This window comes from Agrilus planipennis, unplaced genomic scaffold (assembly GCF_000699045.2).
Source record: "Agrilus planipennis isolate EAB-ADULT unplaced genomic scaffold, Apla_2.0 scaffold6, whole genome shotgun sequence".
In the NCBI taxonomy this organism is placed as follows: Eukaryota; Metazoa; Arthropoda; class Insecta; order Coleoptera; family Buprestidae; genus Agrilus; species Agrilus planipennis.
Genome location: NW_020439302.1, coordinates 3,103,043 through 3,119,473, shown reverse-complemented (window position 1 = coordinate 3,119,473; position 16,431 = coordinate 3,103,043). Strand labels below are relative to the sequence as shown.

The following is a 16,431-nucleotide window of genomic DNA, read 5'->3' as shown; positions in this document are numbered from 1 at the left end:
TTCGCCGAAAATAAATTTAATTTCTTTTTTTTCAGCCCAACGAAAGAGTTTGTGACATGACCCCTGAAGACCAAAAGGCTTGGGAAGAAGAACAGATGCAATTCCCAGTTGATTTTTGCAAATGCCACATTGACCCAGCCCCCTTCCAACTGGTCGAGAGGACCTCTCTCCTCAAAGTTCACTCCCTATTTTCGATGGTGGGAATAAACATTGCTTACGTAACGGCAATAGGGAAACTAATCGGAGTGGTTGGACTGAAGGAGCTTAGGAGAGCTATTGAAGACGCCAACGCAGGCGTGTTAAACCCCCAGGTCGTCGAGATGAACACCTTTTACAATGCCAACATCACTTCCATCCCAATAAACGACGAAAAGGACGAAATAGAGGACGACGAGAAGGACGAGAAAGAATCGGACCCAAACACCGCACTTATGTCAAACAACAACAAGAAGGATAGCGAGTGTTAGCGCGTGTAATTTTATTTCATTTTTCACCCTGTTTTTATAATTACGAGGTGGAAAACATCTGACCAATGCTTTAATAAGATTTAATATAAAATTATATATATACACCGTGTGTATGCGTCATCGAAAGTCGTGTATTATCGTAAATACTTAAGCGATTGAAAACTTATTTACTTGTTTCTTTAAATTTTAACTTCATTTTTCCAAAAAAATTATTTCCACGACCAAACAGTATAATTTTCTTTAGTGTTGCATTTACTTTGTTAACAAATTACAAGAGACACTCGATAATGTGAACAAAAAACAACACATACAATTAGCAAGAAATATCACTTCTTACCAAAGAAATCAAAAATTATTTCTTGCATAATGGAATGGCTTTTTTCCTAGTTTTTCAGTTTTACTCCTTTTAGTCTGCAGAAGTAATAAAGATTCGTTTCTATAACCGAAGGTTTTGTTTGTTCACGGTATACGGTGGTCTAGCATAAATAATATGCTGTTAACATTATCAAGTGTCTAGAGTGATTTGTGATTGTGAATTTAAATTGAAAAAGAAAAAACGTACGATTCTGTCTGTGATCTAGACTTTAGAAAATACTAAGAGGCTGTACAATCTTGTTCCTGTTCTTGTACTATTACCAATAACTGTATATATTATCACATTATAATTATAAGTAGGAATGTTAGTTTTTAGATAAAATTAGAACCATTATTATCATTAACGTTATCTACCACACATCCCCTTATTGTTATATCTGTTTCTGTTCTTCATTATGTTATTTTATTCGTAAACGAACATTTGAGTTGCTGTTATTTATTATTGTTTGTCAATTTTACAGTAATATTGTGATATTGTCCTACATAAAACGTATTAAAAGAGCAATACCAAAAAAAAAAAAACGCTTTATCTTTTATTGTTTATAGTATGAAATGTAATTACTTAAAAATCAAAATCGCGCAAATTATAACGAAGATAATAAGTAAAATAAAGTAATCAATATCGTCCCCCATCATCCTCCATTATCTCAATCTCTCAACTCACATCCATTTCCGCGGGTTCGTCTGCATAAAAATTGCAGTTATTAAAAAAAAAAAACAAATAATGACCAAATTATAATTTATCTCTTACCTGTTTCGTCGAACATGAATTCTTTCTGGTACTCCCTCAGGTACTGTATCGACCTCGCCTCGTCCAAGAACAATGTGTAGGCTCTTTTAACATCTTCAACCCCTACCTCGACCGCTTTTCTCTTGCGCGCTATCAAACTAGACGTCGTTATCAACTGAATGGCGTAACGCAACGACGTTTCGGTACAAATACGCGTCAACACGACCAAAGCATCGTCAGACATTTGACAGTCCTCTTCTTCACAACGAATGCTACAATAAAGAGACATATTGAAAGTAATTATTAGTTAATTAATTAAATGATACACGTAATATACCTTAAAATTTCTTTTAATTCTTTTTCATTGTATGGCACGGTTGGTACGATTATCATACGATCGAGAAGATCTAGGGGAATCCCATGAGGAGATTTGTAATTCGTTCCCCGTATTCGCGTGATTCCCCTGTTTGTTGCCATTATCACTATTGGGGACATTTCGTTCTCTAAGGCTCTGTTTAAGAATGAAAAGCACTCAATGTCAAGCATGTGAACCTGAAAAAGCAGAAAAAAATAATGATTTACAAAAACAATGAGCATTTAATTATTTACTTCATCTATAAACAACACTCCAGGAATAATTTCTGCTTTTCCTTCCTCGCGCCACTCGGCCACCTTTCCGTTAATTTGCTCGCGAACTTCGGCCTTTATTTCTCCAGTGTCGCCTGAATAGACATAAAATGCAATTTACTGAAGATACATATTAAATATTAAAGTTTTAATAAATATTTTTACCTGAAAATAGAGCTAAAAATCCATGGGTTCGACTATTTATAACGTCGATTTCGTGTAAAGTAACTGTATGTACAACTTCTTTTCTCTTCTGTAATTCCCCCTCTGGACACTGCACAAAACGAGTCTGCTGTCCTGTAGCATCATAGTCCCTTGCCCTGGTAAAAGAACGACCCAAACGGCTGATTTTCCCTGACAAAACAACAGTACTGAGTACAAAAAAGTCAAATGTCCGCCAAACCTATTACCTGTTGCCTTGTCAATTGTAATAACATCTCCCGCCTGTACTTTTTCTTTCATAATACTGTCAATCATTTTACCGCCAAGATCATAAACAGTTTCCATGTCAGTAGTCTTCAAAATCAATTTTCCAACTTTACTCCCGACACCTGTGGCAGGTCTTTCTATTTGAACTTCTACAACTTCACCCTCAATAATTTCACTTTCTTCCCTTAAAAATAAGATACCCAAGTTAATTACATTTGTGCAATTAATTGAAATTCTTCTTACTTTATCCTGACACCAATGCTTTTCCTAATGGCTTGAGTAAGGGCCTCAGTTTTACCCATTTCAAGGGAATAAATTTCAGATCCAGCCATGCTAGTAAAGGGAGTGTCGATACCCAAAGCTGCAGCTAATGCTGTTGCAATTGCAGTTTTTCCAGTACCTGTTTGAAAAAGAAGACTAATTAATATTAATTAATTGGATAATGTAATACTCAAACTAACCTGGCTGCCCTGCTAGAAGAACAGCTCTTCCTGCAATACGACCTTCTCTGACCATTTGCAATACAATGCCTACAGCTCTTCTAGCAGACAGCTGTCCCACCATACCCTGAGAAACCTAAAAATTCGTATTAATTATTTGTCTAATAATTGCTACATTTCTTTGTCTGGAAATTACCTGACGGGCTTCGAGACTGTCATCGAGTCCTAATCCTCTTATATGTGAATGTGCTCCGATACGTTCTATACGTGTAATCTCACGTACTTCTTGCACTTTGGCTGCTGCTGCGGCCTAAAATAACAAAAACAGCAGTTAAAAACGACACGATTTATTTTCGAGGTTAGGATATGTTTCTTTTATAAATTTACAAGAAAGTACATGCAATTTTGTAAAGATAATCTTAGAAAATATTACTTAATTATTACAAAAACTTACCGCCATGTTAATTAATACTTTAAAATATAAATTATTTAAATTACTTTGAACTTTCAATCCTTTGTTTGTTCACGGTATACGGTGGTCTAGCATAAATAATATGCTGTTAACATTATCAAGTGTCTAGAGTGATTTGTGATTGTGAATTTAAATTGAAAAAGAAAAAACGTACGATTCTGTCTGTGATCTAGACTTTAGAAAATACTAAGAGGCTGTACAATCTTGTTCCTGTTCTTGTACTATTACCAATAACTGTATATATTATCACATTATAATTATAAGTAGGAATGTTAGTTTTTAGATAAAATTAGAACCATTNAAGAGAAACGTATTTTAACTATTTTATTTCTTATAAAAAAAATTATAACAATGTTTAATTAACATTATTATATTTCTTTATAAGTTTAATCATACCATCATACAATTGCTTATTAACAACATTTGCCTTTGATAATTCTGCTTCTAATTCAGCAATTGTTTGGTTTACTCCAGACTGCTTATTTGAATCATTTTCTTCATCATTAAATTCGATTTTTTCATTCTGAATTACAGGAACAATTAATTTTTCGCTTGCAAAATCCAAACTTCTTTCCAAAGCTTTCACAATAAACAAAGGTTTAAAGTTTTGACTGAATATATTTTGGTGTTTCATTACAAATGAGATATTTGTAATAGAACCTTTGTGTTCCAATTTTCTAATTATTTGCCTGCTTTTTACTTCCCATATTAATACCTGACAATCCTCTGATCCTGAAGCAAGAACTTCTCCGTTTAAATTCAGTGAAAGGCAATTGATCTTTTTTGTATGCCCCACAAAACTTGACAAATTTTTGTCACTTTTACTAATGTGAAACTGTGCAGTTCTTGGAGGATTTCGCAAATCAAAGTGAATCAAATCTCCAAAATTGCTTCCTACATAGATATTCCAAAATGCAATATCCACAACAACAGCAGTCAAAGGATTATCAAAAACTATGGTCAGCAACAGCCCTCCATCAACTAAATTGTAAATCTTGCAGGTTTGATCGATAGAAACACTCACAATTCTTGATTTAACACCAAAGTTTCCCACATGTATATCTGTTATGGGCAAGCTATGGTCCAATTTAGAATATAAAGGTTCTGTTTGTCCAACTTCACTTTGGGGCAAAATGTTGCTTTGTAAACTAACTAAACTGCCAAGATTGTACACTATCAACATACCATCTTGCCCACCTGTTATCAAAAAGTCATTATCAACAAATCTAATGCATGTTATAGGTTGCAAATGTTTTTGTTGGACACACAGCAACTTCCCTGATGATATCTGCCAAATATACAGTTTTGATCCTATGCCTGCAGATAAGAAAGTATTGTAAGGGCAAACACTAACAGCACTAGCTCGTTCTGGTAAAATAAGCTTTTGATTTTTTAACTGTTCTTGACTGTTCACTGGCCAAATGTGGAGTAGAGGTTTCGTAGACTCCCCTGTGATAATGAAATCGTTGCCAATTAGATTAGCAGTGTTTGGAGCCGCAACACCCCCTCCTTTGTAAGCCTGAATCGAATTTCCTGATGTATAATCCCAAAAACATGCAGTCCACTGCTGAGAAACTTGGCAAGATGTTAATAATAAATCAGGCTGTAGCGTCATTCTGTTAATTTTCTGGAAAATTAACTAATAACTCTTTAATAGATTGAAAAAGTGTGATAATATGACATTCAAAAATTATAGGTTAAAGTGAATCAATCTATGGGTTGAATTGACTGTTCAATTAGCCTTGAAGTTAAACTTAGGTGAACATTTGAACTACAAATCATTGATACGCAAATAGTTCAAAAGCCCTTGCTTAAACTCTAAACTGTCATAATTTAAAAATGTGTACTGTTTTCGTTATTAAACATTAAAAAAATGTCGAATAACAATTTTATTAAGAAAACTTGTGATTATTATGGCCCTGGATCAGTTATATATAATAAAACTCATTCAATAGACGTGTTTTTTAGTAATGGTCTAAGTGAATTAAAAACAGTTTGTATTACATTAGTTTCTTTGGACGGTGCTGTTGTAAGTGTAGAAGTTAAAATTCATTTATCAGTTTGTTAACAAAAATTTGTTATTACTTTTAATATAGGCAGTGAAGATTAAAGAAATACATGATTATTTCTTCAATTACGAAGCTATCATCGATTCCTATACTTTTGAGAAAATGAAATCAGAACAGTCTTTAGAAATACATTTTGATGAAATACGATTTCAAATTGTGGAACTATTAAAAGAAATTTCATCAAAAGAAACGTATATGTGTAATTACTGACTTAATTTCCAGTTTAAACCTGTTATTTTTTAGGTTTGTTAAGTTAGAGGTTGAAAATGAAAAATGTCAATTAATATTTTATGGTAAATCAAAAATAAAGTGTGTAGTGTTTTTGGTAATTGATTTGAAGTTGACAGATCCTAGGGAAATAATAAATGAAATGGCAAATTGTATTACAAGTCTGAAGGTAACAAATCTATTTAAAATGTGAATGAAGAACATTTCTAAACTAATTTTTAAGGAAAAACATGAATACCTTTTGAAAGAAATACACAGTCTACGAAGAGAAATTGCTACAAAAGATGCAGCTGTTAAAGATATTTGTACTAAAAAGAACTCGTTGGAAAAAGAGTTCTATCAGGTATTTGTGTCATTTTAAATTAAAAATGATACTATCTAATTAGCTTTTTAATTTTGATTAGCAATTGGACAGCATATACACCGTGGCCCTTAAAGAACAAAATGTCATTGAAAAGAAGCTTAACATGGAAATTCAACATCTTATGAAAAAAGTTACAAGAATGCTCTCTCATGTTGAAAGACTTGATAATGAAATTCTTTTAAAGCATGAGTCGGATGCGCAACTTTTACAAGGCATGCAAAATATGAAGCTAGAAAATGAAAAAAATCATTCAACAATAAATGAACTTAAAACCGAAATAATAAAATTAAATTCAGACAAAGCAAAGATGGAAAAGGACTCCTTAGACTTAAAATGGGCAATAGACCAAAAAAACAGACTTTTAGAGGAACTAGAAAAGAAAAATGTAAGCCAACAGCTAATTAATTATTCCTTTATTGGTTGGTCCATAACTAAAGAACTTTTTGAGGAAAAATATCTTTTTTAGGGGGAACTTGAAAAGGATATGAAAGAAGCAACTAAAATAATAGCTCAAAAATCTCAAATAAACGACGAAATTGCCAAAGATTTGGTCCAGGCAAATCAAATGTTGGTCAATTTCAATTATCATTATGATAACATATCGAAAGAGGTAAAAGGAAAGACGAAAATAAAACAATTTTCCTGTAAAATACTTTTTATTTGACAGTGTGACAATCTTAAAGAGCAACTTCAATCGAAAGAATTAATTATTGAACAGCAGCAATCAAAGTTAAACAATTTATGTAAGGAATTTACCAGTTATAAGAAAACATATTCGCAGGAAGAAATAAGTAAATTAAAGAGGCAATTGGAAAAGGCAAATGAAAAACTTAGGGAGCTTGAAAAACAAAATAGGGAAGCCGTAATGTGTAAGTCAATAATAAATCCATTATTTTGCATTATTAATTATTATTTATTTATTTTCTTTAGTAAATAACGTGTTGACAAAGAAATTGTCTGCAACAGAGTTTTTGGAAAACCAGAATCCAAATGCCTTTGCTAATATGTAGATAACTAAATTATAGTAAGTGCCTTTACATTTTACATATTTATTATTTCTGTGTAAAAGTTGTTTTTATCTAAATTTTCTTATCTACATGCAATAAAAATACACATTAAAATACTTATATAGTTTTATTTGCAAAATAAAAAGTTATTTATTTTCACTTTGTGCGTATTTGGATTACTGATCCGAGAAATCTACTCAGTTCGTAATCATTAAACTGAGTGCAACTCTTTTCGTGATTCATGTTTGCTAAAGTAATTTATTTTTTGTTTCAAACGTTGGTATTCGTATTATCGTGTTTTCTCCCTTATTTTGACTTTTGTTTTAGGATTGTAATTTTTCTATTATGTGCTAAATATTTAATTTCGTTCCAAATTTAGCTTATTTTTGGTTAAATTGTTATTGAAAAATGGTCATTTTACAATTGGAAGAACAGGTTCGTGTACTATTACTAATTAATTTCGAGGTTATGATCTCCCATTTTTTAAATTATAATTTGTTATTATTTTTTAGCCGCCTCTAGTACAAGCTATAATTGCTGGAGAATTGGAAAACGTAAAGACCATTTTAGAGAACAAGCACGATGTCAATTGCTTAGGTAATAAATAATATAAAACAAAATGCTCATAACAGTGATGAATGAATATTATTGATGTCTTGTAGATATTGAAAAACGCAGTCCTTTACATGCAGCAGCTTTTATAGGTGATCCTAATATCACAGAATTGTTACTACAACATGGAGCTAGAGTTAATTGTAAAGATAACAAATGGTTGACTCCGTTACATAGAGCCTGTTGTACAGGTTCAGGAGTATGTAGTTTTTTGTTTAGTAATATTACTTTATTGTAGTTATGGTATTTTTTTATTTTAAGGCAACTGTTTATGTTTTACTACGATATCAGGCAGATGTTACAGCCAGAGATAGACAGTGGCAGACACCACTGCACATTGCTGCTGCAAATAATGCTTACAAGTGTGTGGTGCAGTTGTTGGAGGTGGTGCCTAACATAAATGTGACTGACAGATCAGGCAGGACTGCCTTGCATCATGCTGCTATGAATGGTCACAATGACATTGTAGACTTACTTATCTCAAAAGGGTGCATCATTAATGCCTGTGATAAAAAAGACTGTAGGTAAGAAGTTTAATTATGTGTGGAAAGTAAGATTTTAATTGTTTACATATAGTAATATCGATTGTTTTATAGGCCTATACACTTAGCAGCTTATATGGGCCATGTAGATACTTTGGAGTTACTTATAAGACATGGTGCTGACATTAATGCTAAAGACCGAAACCAGTACACTGCCTTGCATGTTGCAGCAGCTAGTGGTAAGTCTATAAACAAAATTTAAACTCTTTACTACATAAAAATCTTCTTTCAAACTGCTATTATAATGGTTTTATTGCATTATTAGGAATGTTTAATGCCTGCCGTCTTCTGTTGAATCATGGGGCCTTCACTGAATGTCGTAACGCGTATGGGAATACGCCCTTGCACATCGCGTGCATGAACGGACACCTTCAGGTCTGCCAGGAGCTTGTAGCATTCAATGCAGACCCAGATGCTACCAATTATAAGGGACAGGCGCCTCTGCATATTGCAGCAGCAAGTACTCACGGCGTAGAATGCCTCAATTATCTTTTGGAACTGAAGGTGAACATTAACAGACAAAGTTTGGACGGCAGGACTCCTTTACACATGACGGCGCTTCATGGTCGTTTCACGAGGAGCAAGACGCTCATTGACAAAGGTAAGAGTGAAAGGGAGAGCTAGAGAATAAAAAAATTTAATTAATAAATTTCAGCGCTTGAAATGAATAGATTTGCTCAAGACTACTTTAAAATTTTGTTACTTATTTTAGGAGCTGTTGTGGATACTACAGACAAGAACGGATGTACGGCCCTACATATAGCAGCTCAGTACGGTCACGATCTCTTGGCGAATACGCTTTTGTCCCATGGTGCAGATCCAAATAAAAAAGGGTGAGTATTGTAATGTCCCCATCTTTCTGAATTTTCACATTTCACAGTATTTGCAGATACGAAGGAATGACCCCGTTACACATGTGTTGTCTTTCGGGGTTTGTGGAATGCTGCAGGAAATTCCTGCAAGCAGGAGTGGACATAAATGCACAGGATGACACGGGGAAAACGGCGACGCATTGCGCTGCCTATAAAGGGTATGGACCCCTTTATTAATATTAATAGAATATACATATTAGAATATGTTTTTCATAATTCTTCAGATCTGTGGAGTGTCTCGATTTATTAGTAAGTAACGGAGCGAAATTCCAGTTGGTAGACAAAAAGGGAAGAACACCCTTACATTATGCCGCGGTGCAGGGTCGTTACCCATGCGTTTTTACTCTCGTGGGCCTAGGCAGTTCTGTTAATCTTAAAGACGAGGAGGGCTGCTCTGCCTTACATTTTGCAGCCGTCTATAACCAAGAAGAAAAGTGAGTAATAATAAAAATACCAAATCGTAATGACATTTTTAAATTTGTTTGTACTTTTTTTTAGATGCGTTAAATACCTAATAGAACACAAGGCTGATCCCAAGATGAAAGACAATAACGGATTTACCCCAATACACTATGCAGTCGCTGGAAATAATTACAAGGCCGTGGAATATTTGCTTTCTGCTGTTGGGAGTAATTTCATCATGCACGGAGCAGACATGCCCCTCACTACACCTCTTCATTTAGCTGTAAGTCCCATTTTAATTGACGGGGGGGATAATAAATAAAAAGTTTACATTTAACACCATAGTAACTTAATTATTGTGATATTTGCACCTTTTTTACTTACTGGGCGTAATGAGGAGATGCAGCTATAAAAAAAGTATTTAAAAGTCGTAGAATTTTGTCTATTCCTGTTTTAGGCTGTCAGCGGTAGCTTGGACATTTTGAGCATGCTCTTACCTTACTTCCACGACACAAATGTGCGAACCGAGCACGGCAGCACTCCATTGCTTATCGCAGCCAGAGAGGGATACACGCATTGCGTTCAAATGCTGTTGCGTTTCGGTTCGAAAGTCGCCATCTGTGATAACATTTACAGCATGAATCCGGTGCACTATAGCGCAAAAAACGGACACATGCACTGTCTGGCTCTGTTGCTGGACAACACTGAGGATAAGTCTGTTATCAACATGTCTGACAGGTGCATATCAGTAATAATAAAGTATTCGTTGTAATATTTTTTTTTTTCGTTTTTTAGTTTACAAAGGACCCCGTTAATGTTGGCTGTGTTAGGGGGACATACGGACTGCGCCCTGAACCTCTTGAAATCCGGTGCAGATCCTAATATAGTTGATGGTGATAATAGGTCTTCTCTTTTTAGAGCTGTAAGTCTATCTTTTTAGGGTTTAATTCTGTACAATTTTATTGTTAATTATTATTTAAAAAACGAAATAGGTGGTTAATAGTCAAAATAACGCGGTTCAGCTGTTAATTTCGAAAGGGGCTGACTTAAAACAAGTGGACGTTAACGGTAAAACAGTCTTCCATTTAGCTGCGGCCTGTGGTAACCTACCCTGTCTTAAAACCGTCGTCTGCTACACAGATCCCAACGTTTTAACCCTTTTAGACAAACAAGACTGTTCAGCATTACACTGGGCTTGCTATAATGGTCAGTATTTATTTATTTGTTTTCATTTTTGGTAATTTGATTTTTGTTTTTCCCCTTTAAAGGTCATGCAGATTGTGTTGACTTCCTCCTTGGAAAAAAAATATTCGAAAATATGAAGGGCAACCCTTTCTCTCCTGTACATTGTGCAGCGTACGTTTCATTCCTTTTTATTTTGTAATACCGTAATTATTATTTATTTGTTTTTTTTTTAATAGTTTTTCTGGTTCTGAAAAGTGCATTGAACTATTGTGTAATTGTTACGGGACAGAATCGGTGTTATTGAAGGACGCAAGGAACCGTACGCCTTTACACATCGCGGCCCTACACGGCCACACCGAGTGTGCCAAGTACTTGTTGGAAAAGGGCGCTGAAATTAATTATCAGGATGCTGAAGGACGAACGCCGTTGATTGCTGCCGCCCAAAATGGACAGACTCATGTTATAGGTGAATTATTATTCTCTACTATTAGGAATAACTTTATAAATATTAATTGCCTAATGGCAGCTCCAAAAATTAATAAAAAAGGAACAAGTCTCATTTTTCGATTACAATTTTTCTCAATTAACATTTGCATATGATTTTAGACGTTTTAATATCGTATAAAGCGGACGTGACGCTGTATGATAATAATGGAAACACTGCGCTGCACTTGGCCTGCCTTAAAAAGCACAGTCACGCGGCGTTACTGCTCCTGGAACACATAAATGATCAAGATGTAATCAATATGATTAATAACGACAGAAAAACGTAAGTAATTAATAATGTAATTAGTTAGTTTTATACATTTATTCTTAATAAATTGTTTTAATGAAGCAATTATAAACGATATTCACGATCTCGTTTGTTTAGAGCGTTACATTTGTCTGCAAGGAACGGTCTCGTAGAGGTCACGAGGCAATTGATCGATAAAGGTGCATCCGTATTGGTGGTGGACTCGAGCGGCATGACGCCCGCCCTGTGCTGTGCCCCCAATAGCAACGTTGCCCAGTGTTTGGCCGTCATCTTAGCCAGTTACCCCAAGCAGCAGTTGCAACAGCAAAAAGTGACGAACCACAACTCGATAGGAGATAAAGGTATTAATTTTTACATATCTATTTATTTCTCCTTCCCGTATTGTCCGTCCTAAATCCTAATGCCTGTCCCCATTTCCCAGCCAATATTTTCTCCGAACTTGCTACTGACCCCAGTCCTTCGGAAGATAGTTACCTAATTCGACACGTAATCGAAATAAAACGATCATCAATTAAAACTCGCGACAACGCGTCCCAAACGAAAATGTCCCTCCTCCAGAACCCCGACTACTTTCATTGTCAAATCCTTCGGGCAGAAGCGAGGGCGGAAACCCGGACTAACAGTGCTTCTTACGATTTCAAATGCTTCTACGGTAATAGACGTCCAAGAACACGCATCTCAGGGGTGAAAAAGGCGCCCCCCGAAAACGAAAAACAAAAATCGCTTAAAAGAAAACTTCTCGAAGAGGAATCAATGATTAGGAACACGAGGTATGACAATGTACCCTCAATATTCGACCAACGAGTTAATGATAACGAAGACCCCAACTGTTGCCAAACGACGAATGTTATAAATCTTCACAGATCTCGATCGCACATGTCCGTTAATCGAGGTGTACGTAGTAGACATCCGAAAAGGGCCCCCGAACGACCCCAAAGTACTGTCTCGTTGAATAAACCCGAACACCTGAAACGTTTACTGACAGACTTGAACCTGGGCGAAAACAAACCTGACAGTTTTTATGAAACACTATCTGAAAAATTGAGTCGTAGTGGCACAGCCATTGACAAGTGCCTCAAACACGTTTTGTTAAAACACCTTGCTGACAGATGGGCCCGTGACACGTCCGACAACTTTACCAGCAAATACGTGAATAGGAAAACGAGCGACGAAACTTTAGACAAAATCATGCATCTTCGTTCCAAGATAGCAGCTTTAAAAACAACAAACGAAATGGTCGAAAAATTTTCTAATCAAAACGAATTGATGAACAAAATTCACAATAAGTTTGGAATAAAAGCGAGTGAATTATCACTTAACACAGAAGATTGTACTACCAATAACGCTAAAGAATTGGAATTGTATGTCAATGAAGAACTGAAACAAGAAGATGTTCGTAGTGAAGAAGAACTAAGCACTTTGGTAATTAAATACCATCCTTTTGGGGAAGGACCGTCCATGGAACAAAAAGTAGAAGAGGAACCAGAATATAAATTGCTAGAAATCTGTGAAAAATCTATAGAGCCGACCAAAACTGATGAAATTAAATCTTGTTCAAGTCTTACCAGAAATGACAACGACACTGTAATAGTGCCTAGGAAATTTCTTGAAATGCTCATCAAATCTGACGAATCTCATAACGTTGTCAGCTTTCCATTCAAACAGCATATTTCAGAGATCACTAGCAACGAATCTTTAGAAGACTTTTCAAAATCTGTATCGTCAATAGACTTTCGATTACCGTCTTCATCCTACGACAGTTTGGAAGACGTAGTTTCGCATGGTAACGCTTACCTCAAAGTCCTAGAATCTTTTAGCAATGACGAAATTCTTCGCGTTGATGATGTGTACAAGATGGAAGCGAACGATGATGCCACGAGGCCACGCAAAAATATCACCCCACGGTTGCCCTTTAAAGGCAAAAGACCGACAGACGTTTCTAAACTGGAAGCTCCTTCCGAATCCCATCAGGAAACTATGTACAAGAACTCAATCAAGAATAGTTTAACGGACCTCCGGGATACGGATTGTCTTAAATCTTTGGCCCATTACGTCGAGTTGTTGGTGACTACCTGCAATTCCAGACTGACAGCTTCTGATCTTCCAGAATCCATGAATTTGTTTTCTGGAGTCACGACAGCCAAAACTGACACAAAAACAAAACCAATTACTCTAACACGATCTACTTTTTCACCAGTTGAAATAAAATCCACAAGACTATCTAACGAACATTATTTAAACTCTGAAAGGATTGAAGAAAGCGGAAATAATAGTTCTGTAGTCGGAAGTTTCCTTTCTTTAAACACAAGCAGTCAGGTACTACAGAAAGAAAATGCTGTTAAAGTTGTATACGCAAAACAACGAAAGAAGAAGCATTCTAACAAACACAAGTCTCCACAAAAAGAAATCGGATCGTCCTGGTTTGAAAAAACGATTCATAATAGCGATGTAATAAATTCGGCCTCGATTATTTCAAACCATACATTAACGAATGAACTTGCAGAGAGCTATCAAACCATTCAATCCTTTCAAAGTTGTCAGAATAACGAACTCAACAAAGAAGACGAAGATTTTAAAAGCGTGCAAGAGAGTAGCACAAACAGTAATATTGAAAGCATCGTAGAAAATGAAGATATATGTTTTGATTATAAAGAAAGTAAGAAAACGAATATTGAAGTTAATGAGAAAATAACTGAAGAAAAAGAAGAAAATGTCCATCAAGAAGAGAAAACAGAAATAGAACTATCATCTTGCAAGGCAAACTTAATTCATACATCGACAGAATCTTCGTTGATTTGCAATGACGTTCCTGAAGATTCTAATAAAGCTCAAATGAATTCAGACGAAAGCCCTAAAGTAACATCTTTTGAAAATAAAATAATTTTGTCCCTATCTTCTGATGAATGTATTGGAGGGAAAACGGTATCAAAAATCGATTCGAAGCATTTTAAAAAACGGTTCAGTCCCAAATTGGACTCCAAAGCTTCTAGAAACAGATCCCTGTGTATTAGGGAACGAGCAAAATTTTATAGGGCCGAAAGAATGGCAAACAAACTACAAAAATTAAAGGCGAAAAAGCTTTTAGCATCCAAGACATACAAAGGAAAAGCAACTAAAAAAGAATTAAGAAAACGTTGGCCCAAAAATAGGGAAATTCAAAAGGAAACTGGTCATAAGAAAGATGAAGATAATAAAAATAAATTGTTTAAGGAATATTTGTTAAGACAAGCCCAGGATATTGGACAAGAAGACTTGAAAGCTGCAAGTACCAGTAAAGCCGTTACTGAAAAATATGTTTTACTAAAAGAAAACACAGAAGCTGCTGTTGGTAAAAAGTTAAAGCAGAAAAGTAATTGCGTAATCAGTTAAAATTTAATTTTATGCGAACGTTGAAAAGTTTCTTCGTTTTTCGGTTTTTATTAATGGACTTATTAAACAATTAATTAGTTGTATATTATTAAATTTAAAATAAACATGACCGAAATTTTTTGGTGATATATATTTACTTATTTTGCGCGTTAGTGAACAACATAATTCCTCCTTTTCCCTCCTTTACTACCACCACCCCATCCATTTTTATCATTACCTCTAAAAATTGAGATTGTTTTTTTTTTGTTAATTTTTGAAAATTCTTCAGTTCACCACGTCAACACTCACCGTGATAATAATTTGTATCTCGATTCGTATGACGAAAGTATTAACAATTTGGCTTACATGATAGCCCATTGCGATATGGCTAATAGTGCAGGAGACTTTCAAAAGATGAATAACGATTCTAGCCGGCATAGTAGTGACAACGAGTTTTATTAGTGTATGCGTAAAAAAATTAAGTTAGATAGACAAGGAATTTTTTTAGGGTGCGTGATTCTTAAATGCGAATTTACAACATATAATTAATATTTAGGAAATTTAAAAAAGCAAAACCGTTCGATTAATTAAGGTTCTTAATTAATATGTATTTGTTTTTTGTTTATTCACTAGCAGCAGTTTAATCTGATAAGACTTTCGTTTCGGGTTTAATCACTTAAAATGTGCCTTATGAATAATGCTTTTTAATAAGGAATTAATTTTTTAGCAGGGAATATCAAATAGTAGGAATTGAACAATTTAAAGTATGTGAATAATTAAAAAGAACCTTTTAATCGAACGAACATTGACTTCGATATAATCAGCTTTTATCGAGAATAATAAAAAACATTATACTCAAGCTAGTCTTTATTTGAATCATTTTTATATTTTGCAAAGGTCACTGCAGCATCTACCTACCAATTTTATGTTGTTTGTGCAATCTTACATTTAGTCATTACATTTAGTTTTTATTTTTATCTCGTTATGTTACGATTCAGATCGTTTTTATCAAAAATTCAAGAATAAAGTGGAATATCGTCTATAGTTCGAGTGACATCAGAATTAAAAAACTCTCATAAAGGACTAAGGTCATATTTCAGAATCTAAACAAATAAACTCTGTTTGGAGGGCATTTTTATGTTCTTATTGGCTCTAGTCCTTTATTCTGCGTTGGATTTGTTGTAATGAAAACATTTTCCTAAATAACGCTTTACGTACTCCAACGCCATTGGCTGTTAAAACTTTTTTTTATTACCATTATTTCAATCGGACTATATCTACTACTATACATGGTATAGTAGCAATGTTAGACTGTAAAAGAGTACTTACCTTACTGTAAGCAATTATGTATACCTCCTCGATTATTTAATTAATTAACTAGTTAATGAATTGTACATAGATAGGTATTGTACCAAATTATAATAGTGATCAGTGATCATTTAACTACATTATTATATAGAAAAAAATCTTTACACGCTCTTTTTCTACATTCTTAATAAATATTTTAT

At 34.5% G+C, this 16,431-nt stretch overlaps 5 protein-coding genes across 10 annotated transcripts in view; 3 read left to right on the top strand and 2 right to left on the bottom strand.

Annotated features, from left to right (window-relative positions):
- Positions 1-1,364, top strand: part of LOC108745138 (chloride channel protein 2) — a 40,585-nt gene extending 39,221 nt beyond the window's left edge. For all 4 annotated transcript variants that reach the window (XM_018481242.1, XM_018481255.1, XM_018481250.1 and 1 more), the window contains one exon: positions 36-1,364. In XM_018481242.1, the coding sequence (XP_018336744.1) occupies positions 36-467 (432 nt within the window). In that variant the 3' untranslated portion in view covers positions 468-1,364. The remainder of the gene's footprint in view (positions 1-35) is intronic.
- Positions 1,363-3,557, bottom strand: LOC108745158 (ruvB-like 2). Its single transcript, XM_018481263.2, has 10 exons — positions 3,523-3,557; positions 3,265-3,378; positions 3,090-3,204; positions 2,872-3,028; positions 2,610-2,812; positions 2,365-2,553; positions 2,182-2,294; positions 1,910-2,124; positions 1,594-1,844; positions 1,363-1,526 (listed from the first exon to the last, which is right to left on the bottom strand). Exons 1-10 carry the CDS (start codon positions 3,526-3,528, stop codon positions 1,498-1,500), a joined length of 1,392 nt encoding a protein of 463 aa, XP_018336765.1. The 5' UTR covers positions 3,529-3,557; the 3' UTR covers positions 1,363-1,497.
- Positions 3,558-3,860: 303 nt separating this feature from the next.
- On the bottom strand, positions 3,861-5,263 carry LOC108744195 (WD repeat-containing protein 18). The gene has a single exon (XM_025978494.1). The coding sequence runs from the start codon at positions 5,153-5,155 to the stop codon at positions 3,896-3,898; it is 1,260 nt and encodes a 419-aa protein (XP_025834279.1). The 5' UTR covers positions 5,156-5,263; the 3' UTR covers positions 3,861-3,895.
- Positions 5,264-5,376: 113 nt separating this feature from the next.
- LOC108744754 (girdin) lies at positions 5,377-7,324 on the top strand. Its single transcript, XM_018480668.2, has 8 exons — positions 5,377-5,569; positions 5,637-5,800; positions 5,853-6,006; positions 6,061-6,180; positions 6,242-6,586; positions 6,668-6,811; positions 6,869-7,070; positions 7,132-7,324. The coding sequence occupies exons 1-8, from the start codon at positions 5,414-5,416 to the stop codon at positions 7,209-7,211; spliced, it is 1,365 nt and encodes a 454-aa protein (XP_018336170.1). The 5' UTR covers positions 5,377-5,413; the 3' UTR covers positions 7,212-7,324.
- Positions 7,325-7,476: 152 nt separating this feature from the next.
- LOC108732588 (serine/threonine-protein phosphatase 6 regulatory ankyrin repeat subunit A) lies at positions 7,477-16,425 on the top strand. Of its 3 annotated transcripts, none has more exons than XM_018463463.2 (18): positions 7,477-7,643; positions 7,721-7,805; positions 7,871-8,019; positions 8,082-8,344; positions 8,417-8,541; positions 8,628-8,963; positions 9,075-9,195; positions 9,243-9,392; positions 9,459-9,668; positions 9,733-9,919; positions 10,094-10,374; positions 10,432-10,558; positions 10,629-10,842; positions 10,905-10,992; positions 11,058-11,287; positions 11,428-11,590; positions 11,693-11,916; positions 11,997-15,199. In XM_018463463.2, the coding sequence occupies exons 1-18, from the start codon at positions 7,617-7,619 to the stop codon at positions 14,942-14,944; spliced, it is 5,928 nt and encodes a 1,975-aa protein (XP_018318965.1). In that variant the 5' UTR covers positions 7,477-7,616; the 3' UTR covers positions 14,945-15,199. The 3 variants fall into 3 exon arrangements, with proteins under 3 accessions (XP_018318965.1, XP_018318975.1, XP_018318983.1); XM_018463473.1 differs by having other exon boundaries at positions 7,478-7,643; positions 9,252-9,392; XM_018463481.2 differs by lacking the exon at positions 11,997-15,199 and adding an exon at positions 15,213-16,425 and having other exon boundaries at positions 7,483-7,643.
- Positions 16,426-16,431: the final 6 nt, after the last annotated feature.